The sequence below is a fragment of the Osmerus eperlanus genome, chromosome 20, assembly GCF_963692335.1.
Source record: "Osmerus eperlanus chromosome 20, fOsmEpe2.1, whole genome shotgun sequence".
Taxonomy (NCBI): Eukaryota; Metazoa; Chordata; class Actinopteri; order Osmeriformes; family Osmeridae; genus Osmerus; species Osmerus eperlanus.
In genome coordinates this window covers 11,626,991-11,646,669 of record NC_085037.1, presented here as the reverse complement: position 1 = coordinate 11,646,669, position 19,679 = coordinate 11,626,991, and the positions used below count along the sequence as shown (strand labels likewise).

The 19,679-nt window shown below is 43.5% G+C and overlaps 1 protein-coding gene across 2 annotated transcripts; it reads right to left on the bottom strand.

Annotated features, from left to right (window-relative positions):
• Positions 1 to 1,696: 1,696 nt before the first annotated feature.
• khdrbs1b (KH domain containing, RNA binding, signal transduction associated 1b) lies at positions 1,697 to 12,959 on the bottom strand. 2 transcript variants are annotated; one of them, XM_062486452.1, is made up of 11 exons: positions 12,633 to 12,959; positions 10,868 to 10,989; positions 9,806 to 9,922; positions 9,463 to 9,609; positions 7,757 to 7,893; positions 7,121 to 7,352; positions 6,276 to 6,343; positions 6,001 to 6,059; positions 5,723 to 5,912; positions 3,562 to 3,636; positions 1,697 to 3,034 (listed from the first exon to the last, which is right to left on the bottom strand). In XM_062486452.1, exons 1-9 carry the CDS (start codon positions 12,724 to 12,726, stop codon positions 5,809 to 5,811), a joined length of 1,080 nt encoding a protein of 359 aa, XP_062342436.1. In that variant the 5' UTR covers positions 12,727 to 12,959; the 3' UTR covers positions 1,697 to 3,034; positions 3,562 to 3,636; positions 5,723 to 5,808. The 2 variants fall into 2 exon arrangements, with proteins under 2 accessions (XP_062342436.1, XP_062342434.1); XM_062486450.1 differs by having other exon boundaries at positions 4,095 to 5,912; positions 12,633 to 12,958.
• Positions 12,960 to 19,679: the final 6,720 nt, after the last annotated feature.

Sequence of the window (19,679 nt, the reverse complement as noted above, 5' to 3'; positions counted from 1 at the left end):
ACTACTCCGTTTTCCAAAAAACGGACACATGGGAACGCCCTCGTCTACGTGGAACGCCCTCTTGGAGCTACTGCTAGCTACTGCGCTAGCTAGCTAACGACGTAGTTGACTAACTAGCAGCTAGCAACTAGGTTAACAACTGTTTTAGCTAGGAAGGCACACAAACGCATGGTTGTGAATTATCTGCATGTTTAGCACATAACAGCAACAGAAAAAACATGAACATGCTCGACGATATTCCCTTTCCTAAAGGCTACAGATAAATAGATATTTAACTTACCCAAAGTCGAACGTCGAATTGTATTTCTATTGTCGGTTTTCTTAACAGAAGCGATACGTTTGTTAATAGCAGTGGCTAACTTTCGTAATATGGAAAAAAGTTAAATGTAATAAATATACACAAATCTACATTGCTTCTCAGGTCGATCTGAAGATTGCTGAATGCAGACGTTTTTAAGAGCACGTGGCACATTCGAATTTCCAGGAATAAACTTATGTTTGAATGATATGGACACATTCAAATAAAATCATTCAAACACGTCAAACATACGTGCGCACGTCTCTGTTGCCATCGGTGAATGCCATCTTATTTGCCGATAGCCGATGGCAGTCAACAAGCTAAATATTGGCCGATAGGCCTATAAATGTTCGGTCAAACGATCGGTGCATTCGTAGTTTATTCCATAGATATGGTTTACTCCATTTCATTATTCACTATTCCAGATTCCAGGAGCCTATTGTTTAACTTCTAGAAGGTTAACCCTTGTGTTATCTTCGGGTCATTCTGACCCATCAGTCATTGTGACCCACCGTCGTATTGCGACAGATTTACCGCATACAAAGACAAAGTGAAGCATTTTCTTTTAACCGTTGGGCTGTCTCAGACCCCCCACATTGCAAAGGTTAAAAGAAAATTATTTTAATTTGTTTTCTACTAAGTGGCAAAACCTGTTGCTTGAGATTCCAATACAAGGTAGCCTAGAGCAGCGACATATTGTTACTGAAAAAATGCATCTGTCATCTGGTCTCTAAAGGAAGTAATTTAGCTTGACACAATACTTACAAAGTAAAAAAATAAAATAAATAATATGCGCTTTGAATTCTTTCGTTTCAAACAAAGCTTTGTCAGGGGGAGGTAATGGCCGATTTTACGAGGCAATCGTGTTTTTTGCCCTCAGTGATGTGCGAGACTGCTTCACTGGCTACCGTGTAGGCCTAAATGTAACCTGTTAAACAGCATACAACGTTTCTGTAAAATGATTAGGCCTACAGTAAATTGAGTGGTAAATCTGAAACTATTTATTCCCCCCCCCCCCCCCCCCCCCCATTTTCACAACATCCATTATTGTTGTCAGGAACAAGACAACCCAGCTGCCAACTGTCACACTTCTTTTTTGACACATCCGACTCTGGCATCTCTCACACACCTCTCAGCATGTTCACACATCCGCCCCTGCTCATAGCCCACTCGCTGGTGGGCCTGATTTTCTGTCTCTCATCCATTCCCACCTTCCCACGGCTCAACCCTCCACCCACGTCCTCTCTGTCATCGAGACCGCCTGAGCCAGTGTGAAACCCCACCAGACAGCTTCGCTACACGGGGAGGCATGGGCTCACAGCTTTAAGTAACTCCAGCTGGATATGGTACCGACTACCGACCCAGAATCATTACACCGGAGAAACGAAACACGCAGGCTATGGATGTTGCCTCCATGATTCATTTATTTAATCCATTCGGCTTGTATACATTGTATTCAATAAAGAGAGGCTATATGAAACAAAATGATCGAACTGAACACTTGTGTTCAGAATCAGAATAACACAAATACATTTCACATCGTTCAGCTGACTTTATGTCGTCATCACATTTGCATGCAACCCCGTGAGGGACTAAGCTCTCCCTCCATTATCGTCCCTGTCCCAAGGCCGTCCTCCTTTACGCTAGTAAATACGGGCTCAAGTATTGGCTAATGCTGATTAAACTCTGCATGAAAGGTCTGAGTGATTAGTGTTGTGTGTGCTGCACGGTAATACCAGACTATGCTGGGGATGCCATTGTTTGGAAAGGAAAGGTTTAGATATGGTTTAAAGAGGAATGTGCTATGGACATCCGTCACCCTCTCTGTCAAAATGTCTATCGTGCAAACATTCCTGTTCCTCATAGCTAGATTCTCATATTTGGCGGTCAGGCTTGTGGGAGAAAGCCAACATTTGGTACCAAAGCTTTGCACATGTTTTGTTGGGGGGGGGGGGGCAGGGGGATATATGCAAATGAGTTTCACATTAGCATTTGATATCCACAGGGCTGCATCGTCTGTGTTGTGCTAAGGTTAGTGTGTGTGTGTGTGAGTGTGTGTGCACACATGCACACTTGTAAGCCAGGGTGATTTTCAACGTGCCAAAGCAGCAGTGAATTTAAGCATAGCAGATACAGATTCTCTTCTAGGGCATATTTTGTTCACATGCAAAGCATGTAATGCAGCATGGCAATTATGCATGGAGACAAACGAGCCGCCACCAAAACAAAACTGGGTACTTAGGAACGTAACACAAAGAACATTTTATGCATGAGTCATACGTGGAAGATACAGCTTAGCTTGCAGAAAACATTTCATCTACCAGTACACAAGGACGAGTACACATTCAAGTTCGCAGGTAGCAAAAGAGCTACAATTCATCAGAACATGTGTTTTTCTAAATATAAGGTGTTTCAGGGTAGTATTGACCTTTCTTGAAATAATCCACTAAGGATCGGTACATTAAAGTAAAACTTGAACATTCAAATAAATCAAACACAGGTATTCACTGTGTGAAAGGTCCATGGGTGATCAATCTGGAACATTCCGGCCTTTCTATTTCCATCCACATCTCTTCTACAGCGGGCTCCTACTCTTCCAGGCCTCCCTCGTTTTCCTGGCGGTACGCCCTCTATCCATACCCTTCTCTCCCCAACGAACGGTGCTCCTTTCTGGGACGGTTCGTCACTGGGGAGGCCTGATAGCTTCCCGTCCAGTCCCAGAGTGCGGGGGTGTCACTGCAGGGTGGAGGGAACAAGCGAAACAACGATTCACTCACACCGTCACAAGCGGAAGCATAAATCTGTTACGAAAAAGCCCCAAAAATGGGCTCTAGCTCCCTAGATCCAAGATGGCGCCGCAAACGGCAGCCACGGCTGGTCGCTCTGTTTTGTCTAGTAACTCAGTGTCTTGAGGGGGGTCAGGTGGCTGAGCGGTTAGGGAATCGGGCTAGTAATCTGAAGGTTGCCAGTTAGATTCCCGGCCGTCCCAAATGACGTTGTGTCTTTGGGCAAGGCACTTCACCCTACTTGCCTCGGGGGAATGTTCCTGTACTTACTGTAAGTCGCTCTGGATAAGAGCGTCTGCTAAATGACTAAATGTCTCACTGCCAAGGTCAGAGTTCTCTGACCAGGGAGGGACAAACTCCTCAACTCCAGGGAAACAACTATCCACCTTCCTGCCACAGTAAATTCCTTGTTTGTGTGATCTTACATGGCGAATAAAACAAAGTTTGATTCTGAGAGAGTGAACAAGCAACTCCTACCTGAGGCTCCAACTTGGGTGTGTCCTCATGACTGGTCTTTTCATGTCCAGTCGCTCTGGTGAGCGCTAGCTCTGCCTAGAGGTAAGAGAATGCACAGTCAGTCTTCTGAGAGTCCACAACGGGTCAGTGAGGTCACACACATGCAAATTCTACAAAAGCAGTCATGCGAGTTCTCGAGGGTAAATTCATAGGGGGTCGACACGTCCAATATTAGTCTGAAACGTTTACACAAATATTGCAAAGGAAAGGTAACAGCAGCTCGACTGTTCTTAAAATATTGAAATAGATTTGGCTTTGCTCATTTTTAGCTGCATTAACACTGTTCTTATATATTTTGTTAGTACACAGAAAAAAAATATTTTTATTAAATAAAATCCACTACTGCATAGGTATTGGAAGTTACGTTTTTCTTGTCGGTCGAGTTGTCTTTTAAAAAAACTAAAACTTTTGACTGAATTGCACGCATTTACCATCAAGTTTATGTCAAATGGATAAACACACTGCCAAATTAACACATTTAGGGTTAGGGTTACCTTTACACTGGAGTGCTCTAGGTTATACCCATCCTCTCCAGTGCACTGCATTACTCTGTCACTACTAAAGGGCACCGTCGCGCCACGGCAACCGCGACATGAAAACATCGTACTGTAAAACCTGCGCTAGAATAGTGGTTTGAATTCAGTTAATTTTCCAGACGCTAACAATAACATTTCTCATTAATTATGACCACAGGTAAGAGGATTGAAAAAGTCTTATACATACCCAGGCACTCAATGCTTTAGAACTCTATAGACATTAGGAAGCTATCCAGGTTATTTTAGAGGTCTTACCTCTGGGTCCTTTTTTAAAAAGTATAGAAAGAGAGAGAAAGAATAAGTTGTGCTCTTTTAAAAAAAATCCATCAAACATCATTTAGTAAGGGTTAACGTAGTCAGGCTGTAATGCATTCATTTAGATTTAAAATGTGGGAGTTTTTTTGGAAGGAGAAACAAAGCAAAACACCTATAACTAACTGATGAAGGTTGTTTAAAAAAGGGCATTTCAAATTTTACTATGACAGAAAAAGAAAATAAACAAAGTTATGTTTCATAAAAAAACAAACTAGGCTTTATTGACAAACTGCTGCAAAACATCTTTTGGACAGATTTAGTTACCTATTTAGGCAAGCTTACACATGTAGCATAATGCATTTTATGGAGAGGGTACAGATACTACTGGCAGAGTAAGTACAATTTGGACGTTTTTGAAAATATGTACAGGAGGTTGGATTAAGATGCAGGGTCCCTTCTCCATTGTGAAAGACTCATGTGGAGATTTTTGTCCCAATCCTTCATTGCGTACTTTGTGCATGCAGGTTAAAGAGAATCAGATCATCCATTGTAAAGTGCTGAACTGACTGTTTTAGCATGACAACTTGTTGTAATGACAGTTTGACTCCAGTTTGAGTCTTAAAAGCTACTTTTAACACAAGTTTAGGATATGAGGACAGTCCATCTCAACAGTGTCTATTAGGGCTATATTTCAAAACTCTAAAAGTACAAATGACAAATATTGTTGCCTAAATCTACATTGACCAACTTTTAAGACTATTTAAAACAAATGGGAATTTAAATCAAGAATATATTGTCATGAATCCCATTAACATTGTTTTCCTTCATTTAATTTAATATTTTTGGAGTCTATATTACATGACTTTTATGGTTCTTTTATTACGCTATATTAAGCAGAATTTTGAAATGTAGCCTAAATGGGAATCTGCAACTGTCCCTCAACAGACTTTTAAAAAAAACAATTAAATGTTTTACTTAAGACACTAAAAAGTGAACAATGGGCCGCCAACTTCACTAGAAATGACTCGTTTCAAACATTAAAAAAGGTTTGCGTTCAACAATGCAAAAAAGCTTAAGGAAGAGATGGGGGCAGAAAGAATAAAAGCTAAATAAACCAGAACGGAAATAAGAAAAGAAAAAGAGGGAAAGGAAGAAAAGAGAGAGATGTTCTCTTCTCTACACCATCTAAAAATCATTTTAGGATTTGACGTCACTTCTCAAACATGCTCCGGTCAGTTCTTGAAGCTATTGTACTTTTTTTTTCTTTCTCTCCTCACGGAATAGTCCAGCGTAGAAAATAGCAAAAACAAAAAACAAAAACTAACAATTACTTTTTGTCGGGTTGCTTTAAAGCGAGATCTGCCGTGGTAGACAGGCTGTTGTCAGGGCGACGCGTTAACCGCTAGGTGAAGTCAGTTCAGTATTGTCTATAAGGGTGTTCCCGGTACGTGGTCTTCACAGGTCTGGCTGGGGGCACTTTCCCTCCTGCTGGCCTCGCAGTCCCGTTCCAGTCATCTTGAGCTACAAAAAAGGGTCAAGACACACATTTATAAAAACACATAGTCCATTCACGCAGTCTGATGGAGGTTACGAGTGGCCGGTATCTTACCGTAGGAATCATAGGTCTCCTGTGATTCCCCGTGTCCGTAGTCATAATATTCTGGCTCTCTGGGGGTCGAAGGGGAGGGAACATGAGGAGAGGTACATCAATGGATAGATGTTCAGGGATTCATTCATGTCAAAGCAAAACAGAGGAAAAGTATGTGTCTTCAAATACCAAACCAAGAACATTAAAGTTCAAGGGCGGGAAAATCCCGACAAGTCATTATGGCTGAGGAACTGGTGAACCCCGGATAAGTAGGGCTGTCAGTGGGCATCACTCACGCCTGTGGCTGGCTGTAGTAGCTGTCGTAGGATTCATACTCTGGTTCTGTGTAGGTTTCATCATAGGACTGGAGAGAAGAGAAAGAATGGGAAAGGGGACGACGGTAAACCAGTGAGGCATTCATCCCGTTAAACATTTCTACATTTGAATCCTGATCCTCGAAAGGATCAAATCGCTTTGCCTCGGAAACGAAAGCCCGGTTTGTGCATAAACGAGATAATCAAAGCTACTGTGGTGTCGTCGTGTTGTGTCATCTGAGGGCCTCCAGGCCAGGATGCTTTGCATTTACATTTAGTCATTTATAGGGGTGTAACGATACTCAGCTCACGATTCGATACGCATAACAATACTGGGTGTACGATACAATACGCATCATGATATTTTGAACAACATTTTTAATGAAACAAATTCAATTAACAGATTTTTTTCCAAAACATTAAACATTTGCAATCATTTTCTTTGTTGTGCATACAATTTAGTTCACTCAGTTCAAGCGATTTCTGTGAATGCAATGAATGCACGCATGACTCAGGTGCAGAGTAGGTCGCATGCTGGTAGCTCAACCAATAGGATCAAACGGACGTCATATTGTAAAATTATTGCCATAACTCTACGGTACATATTGTAAAAATGTTGTATTGCGATACAACATTTTCACCCCATGTCATTTAGCAGTCGCTCTTATCCAGAGCGAATGTACAGGGACATTCCCCCCGAGGCAAGTAGGGTGAAGTGCCTTGCCCAAGGACACAATGTAATTTTTCACGGCCAGGAATCGAACCGGCAACCTTCTGATTGGTAGCCCGATTCCCTAACCGCTCGGCCACCTGACTTTCATGCTTACGTAGTCCTCGTAGGTGTCCGCGGCCGGGGGGTGCTGGTGTTGATGCTGATGGGGGGGAGGAGGGGGCATTCTCTGAGGGGGTCCGGCCGCAGGGGGCCTGGCTCGAGGGGTGGCTGCCCCTCTGGCGGGGGCCGCTGGAGGTCCTCCTCGGCCCGCCGGGGCACCCCGAGCCTGTCCGCCCCTGGTGGGGCCGCCGCGGGCCACGCCTCCGCGCGGGGGCATCCCCCTTCCCCTGCAGGAGCGGCAGAACACGTGTTAGCATTCCCACCCTGAGCTGTCATTCTTACCCGAGGGCTGTTCTCAATTGTCAGGGGAAATAAGTCACGAATTTTTTCAAATTCTTCATTATGTGGATCTTCGATAAGTGTAGTAGCTCTCTACTAATACTGTATTTTTCATCAAAAGTATAGATGATCCATTATTGGATCAACTATACTATCCCTATCGGACAGACCGATAGGGATAGTTAAGAGGAGCAGGGCCAAATAATTGTAATGTACCAGTTACTCGTTTCATGTGGCAAACAAACTTGAAATTTGAACTAATGTGAAGACGTCTGTATGACATACTTGTATGCAGACTGTGTAGGTGAGTACGTGTGTGTGTGTGTATTACTGTGGAGGTGTGTGTGTTTACCTGGGCGCTCCTGTGGGTGGGTGTCCTCCGCGAGCCCTGGTCGGAGGCCCCCCTCGGCCCCGGCCGACATGTTCCTGGCCCCCGTTCAGGTAGCCCATCTCCATGAACTGCTCCTGACAGATATCATCCATCATGTCCTGCGCACACACAGTGAGACACACACAAATGGCCGGAGGAAGGAAGAGAGAAAATAGGAGGAGAGACAGGAGGGGAGGGGAGAAAGAGTGAGAGGCGAGAAGGGAAAGTAACAAGAGAAAAAGAGAGAAGCAATTACCGAGCAGGTCAATAAACCACATTCCCCAAATGTCTAGCAGACCCTGCCAGTTGAAAGCCCACGTCACACACATAGATGCTGTGTGAATGCTGGCTGAAACCTGCACATTCAGTAGCCGACTTAATTGTCCATTGTAGCCTTCCTTCTTATTAGAGCGAGGGGACGAGGAACTACAAAAGGAAAAAGATACACAGGGCAGCATTCTCCTGGCTCACTAACACCAGCTTCTCAGGGGAAGCATTTTAGTTAGGCACTGTGACCCAATCAATTCTTTTCATAAATCTCTCTGTGAGCAGGGCTTTGGACTGCTGTAATGATTACGAGTAGAAAAAAAAAGACAGAAAAAAGAAAAACCCAGATTCCAGATCCACATGCGCGTGGGTCCTTTTCGCAATTTGTCAGGTGGCAATACACGAGGGGAGGGGGTGGGGGGGTAGGTGTTGGTCTGATTAGGAATTCATCTATGGCCACAAGCTCTGGGGGCTTTGACTGTCTAACAAGCCGGGCAGTTTATGCACTGGTTGCACATTAAGCGTTTCCAGTCTGAGGAATAATGCAAACCAACCTGGGACATTTCTACAGATCGTCTTATATCGACAGCTTGATTTATTCAGCGGTCTCTGGAAAACTATGATGAAATGCCATACTGAAACAGGCTATTGCAAACTTCAACCTGCCCGGTAACACAGCAGGTGCATTGACAGAACACAAAGGTTACCAGGGAACAGAAAAATAATCCACCCATCATTTCATTTCAAACGGCACTGGTCTGAACTTTGGAAAGTACACTACAGTGATAAGAGACAAAACATTTTATAACCAAAAGGGTTAACTACCAGAGTCATTACATCGAATGACCCCAACAATGATATTCAACTAGCCATCACCACACTAGGTCCGAGGAATTCTTACAAAGCCCCTGGATGAACTACATATTAACTTTCGTCAGATAGATAAGATCGTAAATTCCAATTAGGAGATTACGGTAGGAGGAGGAGGGGGGGGTGAAATCGGCCGTGGACGAGTGACGACCAGAAGGAAAGGTTTGTCCTGATGGTCCCTCTAACACCAGAGGGGCTTAGTGACGGGCAGACAGACAGAGATACCCTGCTGACACCGTGAAAGTGACCCACTTCCTCCTGTTAAGCTGCTGAAGCCTAATCACCATGACTGTCCCTTCACAGGAGGGGCCCCAGGTAAACACCCACCCTGTTCTACACATGTCCGACAAACCATTTAAGTTAGTTTCACACGACTGTGCCCCGGCATAAAAAGCTATTTTAAACCGTTTTCAAAAGAGAGTGCCTAGTTCTTCATTTGCATGCATCTAATGCATACAGGTTGAAGACACCCGTTCTGGAAGACCCAGAGAAACCTCATCCTGCTCCTGCTCTAGTTTGGCCTTGCCTTTCCTCTCGACGGCTCTACTCACAGGAAACAGGAACTTCTTGACTTCCTCCATGGCGTGGGCCATGCGGACGTAGGCCTCGGGCACAGGAGCGAACACCTCGATGAACACGTGCAGGTCCATGGACAGGTGGGCGTACTTGGGCTCTCCTCCTTTCCTCAGACCTTCCTCCTGAAGCAGAGACAGAAGCACAAGAGTCAGACACACATGCACACAGGCACACACACAGACAGAGAGATACACACACAGACACACACCCAGAACCGTATGGATGTGGATGAACTGGATGCGAGTGACTTGCCTGGCACCGTGAGGGATAAACTCGCACCTCTCAACATGTCCTCCACAGAGGCAGGATGTCTCTCACCTTGGCCTTGTCCCTCATGGAGCCCTTTCCCAGAACGGAGATCTTGGCCCCCGTCTCCTCCTGCAGACGCTTGATGGTGTTGCCCTGCGGTCCCAGGATCTTCCCCACGAAGTTGAACTGGAAAAACAGGTCAACATGCAGCCAAGTCAGGCCGGCAGTTACCATGAGGACGCCTCGCCTGCCCTCGTCCAACACTATGAGACCCTGTCTAGGGGTCTGGAGAGATGTTGTACAGGAGGCATTCCACAGAGCAACATTGATTTATATATTTCTTTTTCTTTTCTTCGATTTTATTATTATTATTATTATTATTTAGACAAAACAGTGCATATCGCTACTTTCCACGGTTCAATAGATTTCGGGAGGCGTCACCTTAATTAAAACGTACACAATAAATAGTCAAATTCCGGTGTATCCTGAATTACACCTACACTTCAACAACACATTTGTATGCTTCTGACTCAAACATCATCCTGTTATGTTTAGACGACATCAAGTAACCCGGTTCTGCATCCCAAATAAGAAGCCAATATTCTGCAACATGATATCCTGCTCAAGTCACGGGCTGCATTTCCTGAACCTCTTAACACATGTAATCTGGTCAATAGGACACGACTTAATCCTGCAAAGCCCAAAGCCCTGGTATTAGAACACAATACTCCATGTCTGAGATATGTAAAGGAGTGCGGATGATGATCTACTTTTATAATATTGACATTACATTCAAGATGGATTCCCACGGGTTTGAATGAGCAGATACGATATATACGTCATAACACAGGAACAAACATGTTTCCATGTGCCTCAGAGGGACCACACACACACACCTCAAATATATAATCGTAGGCCCCATCAACGTATATATAGTTGAATATTATTACCGAATATTGTTGAAACCTCAACATGAGGTCTTTATATATTCCTCTCATTTACTGTACTGATGTACCGACAATAAACTGCAAACTAGCCCGACCACTCTGTGCAGTTCGTTCTGAAAGCTGTGGAACGGTAGAAAGGTGTATGGATGAGGAGGAAGGGACAGGGTTGAAGGAGAGGACTCACCTTTGGGTACTGTTTGACTGGGATCAGCACTCGCTCTTTCAGCTTGATGTTCTTGACTGTGAAAAGGTCCAGGTATGTTTCCCCCTCTTTCTTGGTCTCTCCTTTCTGGATTCTCTCGATTTCTAGAAAAAAGGGAGAACAGGTCTTGTTGTTTTCAGCCACACGTTTCAAGCTCTGGTCGTAGGTAACCCTTTTCAACTCATCTCGAGAACAACTACCGTATTTTACCACAGAGGGATACAAGGTGACACATGACAAGCCCATGGCGAGCAAGATCTCATCATACCAAACCAGTTCACTCCCCCACATCGTAATCCTCTACAGTGCCTGCCTTGACAACTTCTAAGGCTGCAATATGCAAACCTGTCAACCAGTGCAGGGCATCTGCTGGGAGTCAAGGTTAGCAAGCTGCTGTAAGACTTGACTGCTGCCACCCCTCTAGTCCTGTATGAACACGTGACACACACTCGTTCACAAGTAGGCTACTGTTCCATCAGCTTTGCCTGCATGCAAATACTGGTCATTTGTTTCCGTGAACCAGGTACCTGTGATCAAAATGTAGCGGCAAATCCCCTTCAGCATGGAACAATCACATTTGGGTAACTAATTTGCACATTGCAGCTGGTCACAAGTACCTAGTGTACTTTTCCATCCATCTAGAGCTTGAAGTGATGACTGTCCATCAAAAGGGTAGGCTACTTTTTTTATAGGGCTGCAACCATCCAATTAGTGTGACGACTAAAAACGTCTACCAAAACCCAATTTCCTGCTCAGATAATGTGTCACAATGCATCGGAAAGTCCTCCAACATCCATATGAATGGAGTACACATCTGGAGTTGTCTGAACGGCAAACCTAGATGGACCATCTGTCTGTCTGGAAAGCAACGGCAGCTGTATGCCTCCAAGGCGAACCACTGTTGCGGTGTTTACTGTCCCTGTACTTACTGTAAGTCGCTCTGGATAAGAGCGTCTGCTAAATGACTAAATGTACTGACGTGAAAGAAGTGACCTGCCCACAATTGGTTAAAAGACACAATGCTGGTCAGGCCCTTACACTGTCGTGTCGAGTTGACCTAGTGCTACGCTGTAACGTTAGAGCTAGTTCTTGCACAGAACGTCAATGACAATCACACAATGTCAATGACGAATTCTTACAACCCTCTACCCGCCATATCCAAACAAAGACAAGTACATCGACATCGCTGATTAAATGTATTATGAGTTGCTTTGAAGAAATTGAAGAAATTGAATTCGGTGGTAAGCTAAATTGTATGTTTATGTGGTAGAAACGCGTTCTTCACATATACAACAATGGTTACTGTTGGTCAGAACGGACAAAAATAAGTCGTTATCTAATGGTAATGGGACTTCGGTCATAGAGAGTAGCGGTTGCAGCCCGTGAGCTAGTCGCAGTCGCCTGCTAGGCTACGCACCTTCTAGAAAATAACTTGTCTACAGACTAAAGAGACTGTAATACTTTCCCATTCAAACGATACATCCACAAATATCCTTTAAAATAGTTATCCTGGGAAGTTTTAATCAACTGTAGCCTTACCCACCACGTGCAAACACCCTGTACAACTGCGGTTAGCGCTTATGAAAGCGTTTATTGTTTGCGGTTAGCGGGCCAGTGTGTGCACGCCAGGTCCATTCCAAGCGCACACAATCCAACCATGGCGTGCCTTGTTCACCCACCGACAAAGAAACACTCTATCCACCAAAGGGAAATCACCTCGTCGAAGAACTCCAAACAGACATTTTACCTGCAGATAAAAGTTTCATAGCGTGCGTAAACGATGTGTCCAGGCTGTCCTTCTCCGCGAGGAGCTCGGGGAGATACTTGCTTTCGTTCTCCATATTGTGTTTAAATTCAGTTTCTGCAGATGGGGCGATGCAAAAGCTATAGTAAAAAAACAATAGCAAAAATAGTCCAAGTCTTTGTCTACTGGGTGGTATCCACTTTGCAGAGTTCGCTTTGCATGTGGCTGCTAAACGTTTGGCGAAGCTTCTGCCGTTTCCGTTATCAAGTTCGACCGTCGCCGCGCCTCGCGGAAAATGGAGACGCAGTTTCTAGTGAGCACAGAAGGATAAAGCTAGCTGAACTGACGCCGCCCACTTTTGCCTGTGATTTTAATGTTGTGTTGCTTTGACCCTACATACCAGAAGTATTTTCTACTAGACCCACCCACGACATTGATTTTTACGGATTGGGATGAGAATCGTGTTCTTGTTCGTGTCTGTGATTATCTGGGGAATGTGGGGCCGTTTTGTAGTCCATAAAAGTTGGCCAAGAGACAGGCGGTCTATTATCTTAAGGGCATATCAACCATGTGTAGGGAGTTACTGTTGAACATATATATGATTTTTTTTTAAATCACGATTCGGCACTATTGAAAGGACTAGCTCCAAGAACTGACTTAATTAAAATGGACTTACTGTGGATGGATTGTATTGAGTGTATCATGCTAGCTGGGAGAACGGGATACATAAACCGGTTTTAACAGTTAAGCATATAGGGTAAGGATTTGATCAAGTAGCTGATTGACCGTGGACCATGTGGTTAAATAGTGCACTAGACGGCAACTTCTGCCCTGAGGCGAGTGGCCAGTGGGAGAAGATGTAGTTCAGAGGTTCATTTCAGGATTTATACTGCCCCCTGGTGGTTTAAACACTAACTACACATTAAAGGGCCCTGGCTGCACAAACTACCTTCCGCTTGAGGAGTGAAAGTGTCTCTACAGATTAGTCATCTGAAAATAATGTCATTTAGAGCAACTATGTGTTTTATTATCACCTGGCTATGTAATATTTAAAACATGACTTTTTCTCTTTGTTTTATCTCTTTGTTATTTGTACGGTATGAAAAAAAACACCTTGTGTAAACCAGTGTACGGACTCAGGTATGAGCCCGGCGACTAAAATGTGTGTACTGTCTGAAAAGTGAGGATGTGCCCGTCTGTAAAATTATTTATTAATCCTCTTTTCGTTTTGAACAAGTGACGTTGCTTTTTGAACAAACAATAGGCTTTGAGCAATTTGTCTGTCACCTTTCACAGCGAAAACTATTAAAATCGACCTGATGTGTGCCCGAGCGCAAATCTATTCAAAACAAATGAAGGCAAATTCCGTGTGCCATAAATGCTTATGGGAGACCGCATCCTCCTTAGCTATCAGCTCTCAAGTTGATCTATCTCAGACCATTACAATGTTATTAGCGCTGGGGGTTGCAAGGTTGTCCTGAGTGCTCTTGTCATTGACAAAATGGATGGCCTCTGAGCTGAATATCAATTGGCTCATAAAAGGTGGAATTACTTTTCTTGGCAGGTGGTTGGGTCCCTATCAGATAGCTCTCTCTCTCTTTCTCTCTCTCTCCTCTCTATGCATACTCTGTTGACCTGACCATCCCTGAATAATCTTACAAAGGAGTCAACAAGGGCATTTGGTATTGAGAGTGTGTGTGTGTATGTGTGTGCTTTTGAGAGAGAGAAAGAGACAGAGAGAAAAGGCGAGACAGAAAGGGTTCCGTGTCATCCGTTGCCTTGCCCTCAGTACACGGTTTTCCTCTCCCCTGGCGGAAGAGAGCCCTGTCTGGGTTCAGAGGCAGGGTCACGCTCAGTTTAGCAGTGCTACGAGGCTACAGGAACCTTTCGGTTCTGTGGAAGCTGTCACACCTGCTTAGGTCTTTAGCATCTCCTCCCCCCCTCCTCCCCCACCACACACCTTTCTCCATCCTCCTTTCCTCTCTCTCCCTGTCCTTTCCCCCCCTGCAAGCCTTCACTCACGTTGCCTCCTCTTCCCGTCCTCGACCTCGGAACACAAAGTAAGTGTTCCGATTAAGTGGTCAAGTCAGACAGGCAGTGGGGAGGGAAACAACAACAGGAAACAACGTCTCCATTTTGGCTCGTTAGTGCCCCACAATTCTGTGGGTGTTGGGACTTGAGTCTTCCCAAACCAGGGTTTGGACCATCGGATCATTGTTGATGAATGTTTATGTGTCATGAGCTGGGGGTCTCTACACCAAATTATGAGGATAGAAGTTCTATTCACACATCTCATGGGTCAGCCAATAGTTTAGTTGTTCAATGTATCTCAACCAAATAGTGACACATAATGTTCATGTTTACCAGCATGGTCATTTATTAGTTGTTCTTGGAAAGAGAATGTCAATAACAATTCTTTCTCATGCAACACTGGATAGCTGGAGGAACTAAATGAGAACTAGATGAGAGATATTGTTGGTGTGTGTGTGTAAAATAATCATATGTAATTTCTTTGTAAGACACTTAACATTTTTGGGTCTTCCTTCTCATGAAACTGTTTCTGCCCCAATCTGATGTAATTGATGTACACTGAACCATTGCATATGCATAGCTTCAACATTGCAGAAAGGTCACAACAAGGTCAGAAAGAGGAGGACATAATACAGTGGTTGGAGCACTAATGTGCAGGTTCAAATTCCCCCCAGTACCATTCATTGCTTTGGATAAAAGTGTATGCTAAATGAATACATTACAAATGAGTTTTACTACAGGATAATCAACCATATTTACTATGCAATAAAGATGCTTTATAGACCAGTCGTGACCTTGCTTCAACAACTTGTGCAGTACAATGGAGCATTTCAAGTGCACGTAACACACATTAAACTTATCGCAATTTTAGTCTCTAAAATGGTGTATGTTATTGATTGTATTGTGTTCATGTGCTGGATGGAGTTTTTACACAACTTCACCATTTGCATCTGAAGTCTCACACTTGGAACCTGTAAGAAGCAGCTACAGCTACTCTGCGATTTCAACATTCCTGTCAGCAAATGTCAAAGATCGGGACTCTCTCTGTACGCCTTTTTCCTGGAAGGGCACACTAATGACTGTCAAACCTCTCTCCGGTCTCATTCCACTCCTCTTCCCCGAGGCCTGGAATGTTTCAAAGAAATGTTTTCTAAACCTGTCACAGCTTCTGTTTTAATGATAGGCAACTGATAGACTTCGCTCAAACCACTTCAAAGGTGCTACTTCCTTACCGAGATAACACAGAAAGAAGGGGGGTGTTTCCAGAGTGTGAGATGCTTTTCAGGTCTGTCTTTTGATCGTGGTGTGTGTGTCTGTGTGTGTGGTACAGAACAACATGTTCTGTTTAATGGAGAGGTGTGTGATTACATGTATCAGGTGCGGGGCTGGGGTCTCAACATCATGATCCTAATGACTTGGAGGTGATTGTGAATACCTTGGGGAGAGAGAGAGAGAAACATAGAGAGAGAGACAGAGAGAGACATAGAGAGAGAGAAACAGAGAGAGAAAGAGAGAGAGAGACATAGAGAGAGAGAGAGAGAGAGAGATAACGATGTTGCTTGTGGTTTATACAGTTGAGGCTCCCTAATGACAGGCAACCCTAAACACCAATGCAGGAGAGAAAGGCATTCCACTGTCAACTTTTCTTTCTCACACTCATGACAAATTCACAACATTTTTATTCATCATCTCTTTGCTCTGCATACAACTGAATATTATTCATAGAAATATACAATTATGGAGAGATGGCATTTTCCTGTTCACTTCCCAAGAACAATATTCTCGTTCAGTTGTCTCTCAGACTGTCACAGTGCCAAAGCATGACATTTGTGACATTTGGCTTATGCATTCCACATTTAAATATCTGAATATTCAATACTAGCTAATCATTTTGTACACTTTTTGTTAGTGATTTGGTTATAAACTGCAAATCCCAGAGAGAAGGTTTGTGAATAAAATTTACAACAATGCACTGTCTTTACAACAGAGCAAGAATTGTATGAAAACGTACCAAATATCTAGACAAGACACCTGTTTGTCTTACATATTTGTGTTGACATCAAAAAGAGCCCTCCATCAAACGCCTTCGGGGTTAACGTAAAGAACACTGAATGTCAAATAAATAAAATCATTTCTATGCAACCTGATTGGTTGTCAGGTTTGGCCGCTCCTCCGCTTGGGTCTCAAGGTCAGTCATGACTGTCCTGTCAGATTTGTCTAGTTTGGCCTTTAGGGAAAACACACACATGAGTGCCTTTAGGGAGATAGAGGGCTGAAGACCATGACTCACATAACACCTGTGTTCAGACAGGTACATGTGATTCAGCCTGATGTGTCTGCTGCAGAGGTTTAGAATCAGTCACTGAACACTGCACGTGTCTCTTCACATATTATCCAATAGCTGTTTTTCTGTTTTTCCTACTGACACTATTGTAGTTCACACCAGACCTGACTTGAAAATACAGCGACTATATGTGTCAATGTCATGTGTGTCTTCACAGCACTCTAAGCACTGAAATCACACTCGTTAAACCCTCTAACCACCACGCAATTATGGAACCATGTCTAATGCACCAGTGTATCTATTCTGGGAGTTCATCACAGTTCCCACCCTTATTCATATAGTTATGTTTAGAAAACTGTAGCCTGCAGTAGGTTTGTCCTTATCATGGCCCTACTGGAGTTAATAACAGTTTTAATTATGTACCAGGCCCACTGTGGCTCTTAGAGGAGAGAGAGATAGAGAAAGAGAGAGAGTGAGACAGAGAAAGAGAGGGAACGAGAGAGATAGGGGGGCGGTCTCTCTTTATTCCTGAGTGAGACATCGTTATGTCCGGGGTTTCAAGGTTGCTTCTTGCGTCTTCTCTCACCTCCTCTGTGGCTGTGAGTGTCTGTGGTCGCACGGTAATGAGAAAGATTACAATAAACCAAGGTCAGAGGTGGGTGTGTGAGAGGTGGGGAGGGCATGGGAGCTGGGCATAGGCAGACCATGTAAGAATGGAAGGTTATGAGGGAGGAATTGAAGTGGAGGGGGGAAGAACACACACACAGAGACACGGACACACACACACAGAGACACGGACACACACACACAGACACACAGAGACACGGACACACACACACAGAGACACGGACACACACACACAGACACACAGAGACACGGACACACACACACAGAGACACAGACACACACAAAGAGACACAGACACACACACACAGAGACACACACACAGAGACACAGACACACACACACAGAGACACACAGACACACACACACAGAGACACACACAGAGACACACACAACACACAGACACACACACACAGAAAGTTCTCAACCTACCTTTTCACAGAAGGTTGGAAAGTCTGTGTTATGTTTATCAATCTGCACAGGGAGTTGAAAGGACTTATCAGAAGCACGTCTGGTATCTCTGCAGCTGTATTCTGAACTCTGTCCTAGACGGGCAGGGCTCATACCATGCCTGAGAATGTAATGGGTTGACAAAGGGAAATAGCTGGCCTCAGGAAATGGAATGGTCCTTTTTACAGCCTCCCGTTTGTACAATAGTTGCATGCTTGGAGCATTCAAGAGGGCAGGTGCTCATTTTGGCCACTAGGTGCCATTGAAGGACTGTCCCAAACTCACAGAAACACACATTTATTTGTGTGTGTGTCTGTGATATTTGTGAATAAGTGTTTTTACAATGCCATAGGAAACAATTGTTTGTTTCGAGAATGTTATATTTAAACGTTTTATTTAAATTATATATGTGTAAATATATAAATATTAAATTATATAATTATATATATTATATATTTAAATTATTATATGTTGTGTCTCAATGTGTTATATTTTTATATAATATATAAAGTATGTTAGATGTTGTTTTATTTATCTGTCCTTCTACTGTGCACTGACAATAAAGTTTAATCTAATGTTTCAATCTATTCTTATGTTTTACCTGAATTATATCATATTTCAATGTGTTACTATATATCTCAAGGAGATTATATAAATATCAAACCATACAGGTACTGTATATTGACTGTATATTGAGTGAAATGCATACCTTATTGGGGAAAAAATCACTGTAATCAAACACACCCTGCTCATAGCAATGCCGGTCCTAGCACATTTGGTGCCCTACGCAAGATTTATCACCGATTTATCATGGACCTACTCCCCATTTGGGGGTAAGCCTCTCTGCACACAAGGAACGCTGAACACAGTATAATTTTATACTGAGTAAAGTTACATCTTCAATTTTTCCAACAAAGCCTAGTTTCATCTATAGGTCATGTGGGGAGAGGGTTCTCTACTGACAAGGAATGCTAAGCACCAGTATTTTCAGAATATAACGTTACATTCTAAATTTCTCTGACACACGAACAACACAAAAAAACACTCCTTCACTACAGTTCGTTACTGACGTCAAACAATGGAAGGAACCAACTGAAGTTAAGGGTGGAACCTATTCCCATATTTACATTTAGTCATTTAGCAGACGCTCTTATCCAGAGCGACTTACAGTAAGTACAGGGACATTCCCCCGAGGCAAGTAGGGTGAAGTGCCTTGCCCAAGGACACAACGTCAGTTTGCATGACCGGGAATCGAACTGGCAACCTTCGGATTACTAGCCCGATTCCCTAACCGCTCAGCCACCTGACTCCCCATATACGTATCAGAAAATGCCCACACAGCCGGGAAGGTCTAGTCACTCTTCTAGAAAAGAGGCCTTTTGTGTGGGACCCTGCTAAGAGATCACGTGATCTCAATGAATGAAAACTTGGAACAAGGACTTCCATTGAAATGTATTCATTTGATTTTATCTGTTTTTTTTCGATGGAAAGTAAAATGGAGCAACGCAAAGAGAAGACACTGAAGGAAGCAACACTACAATCCTTTGTTCATTCATCACATGGTTCATGTGGGACATACCCAGGTGCCTTTGAGTGATTATGTATGAAAAAAAGAGGGGTATGTCTACTGAAGCTTAAGGAAAGAGGGAGAAGTTGAATCT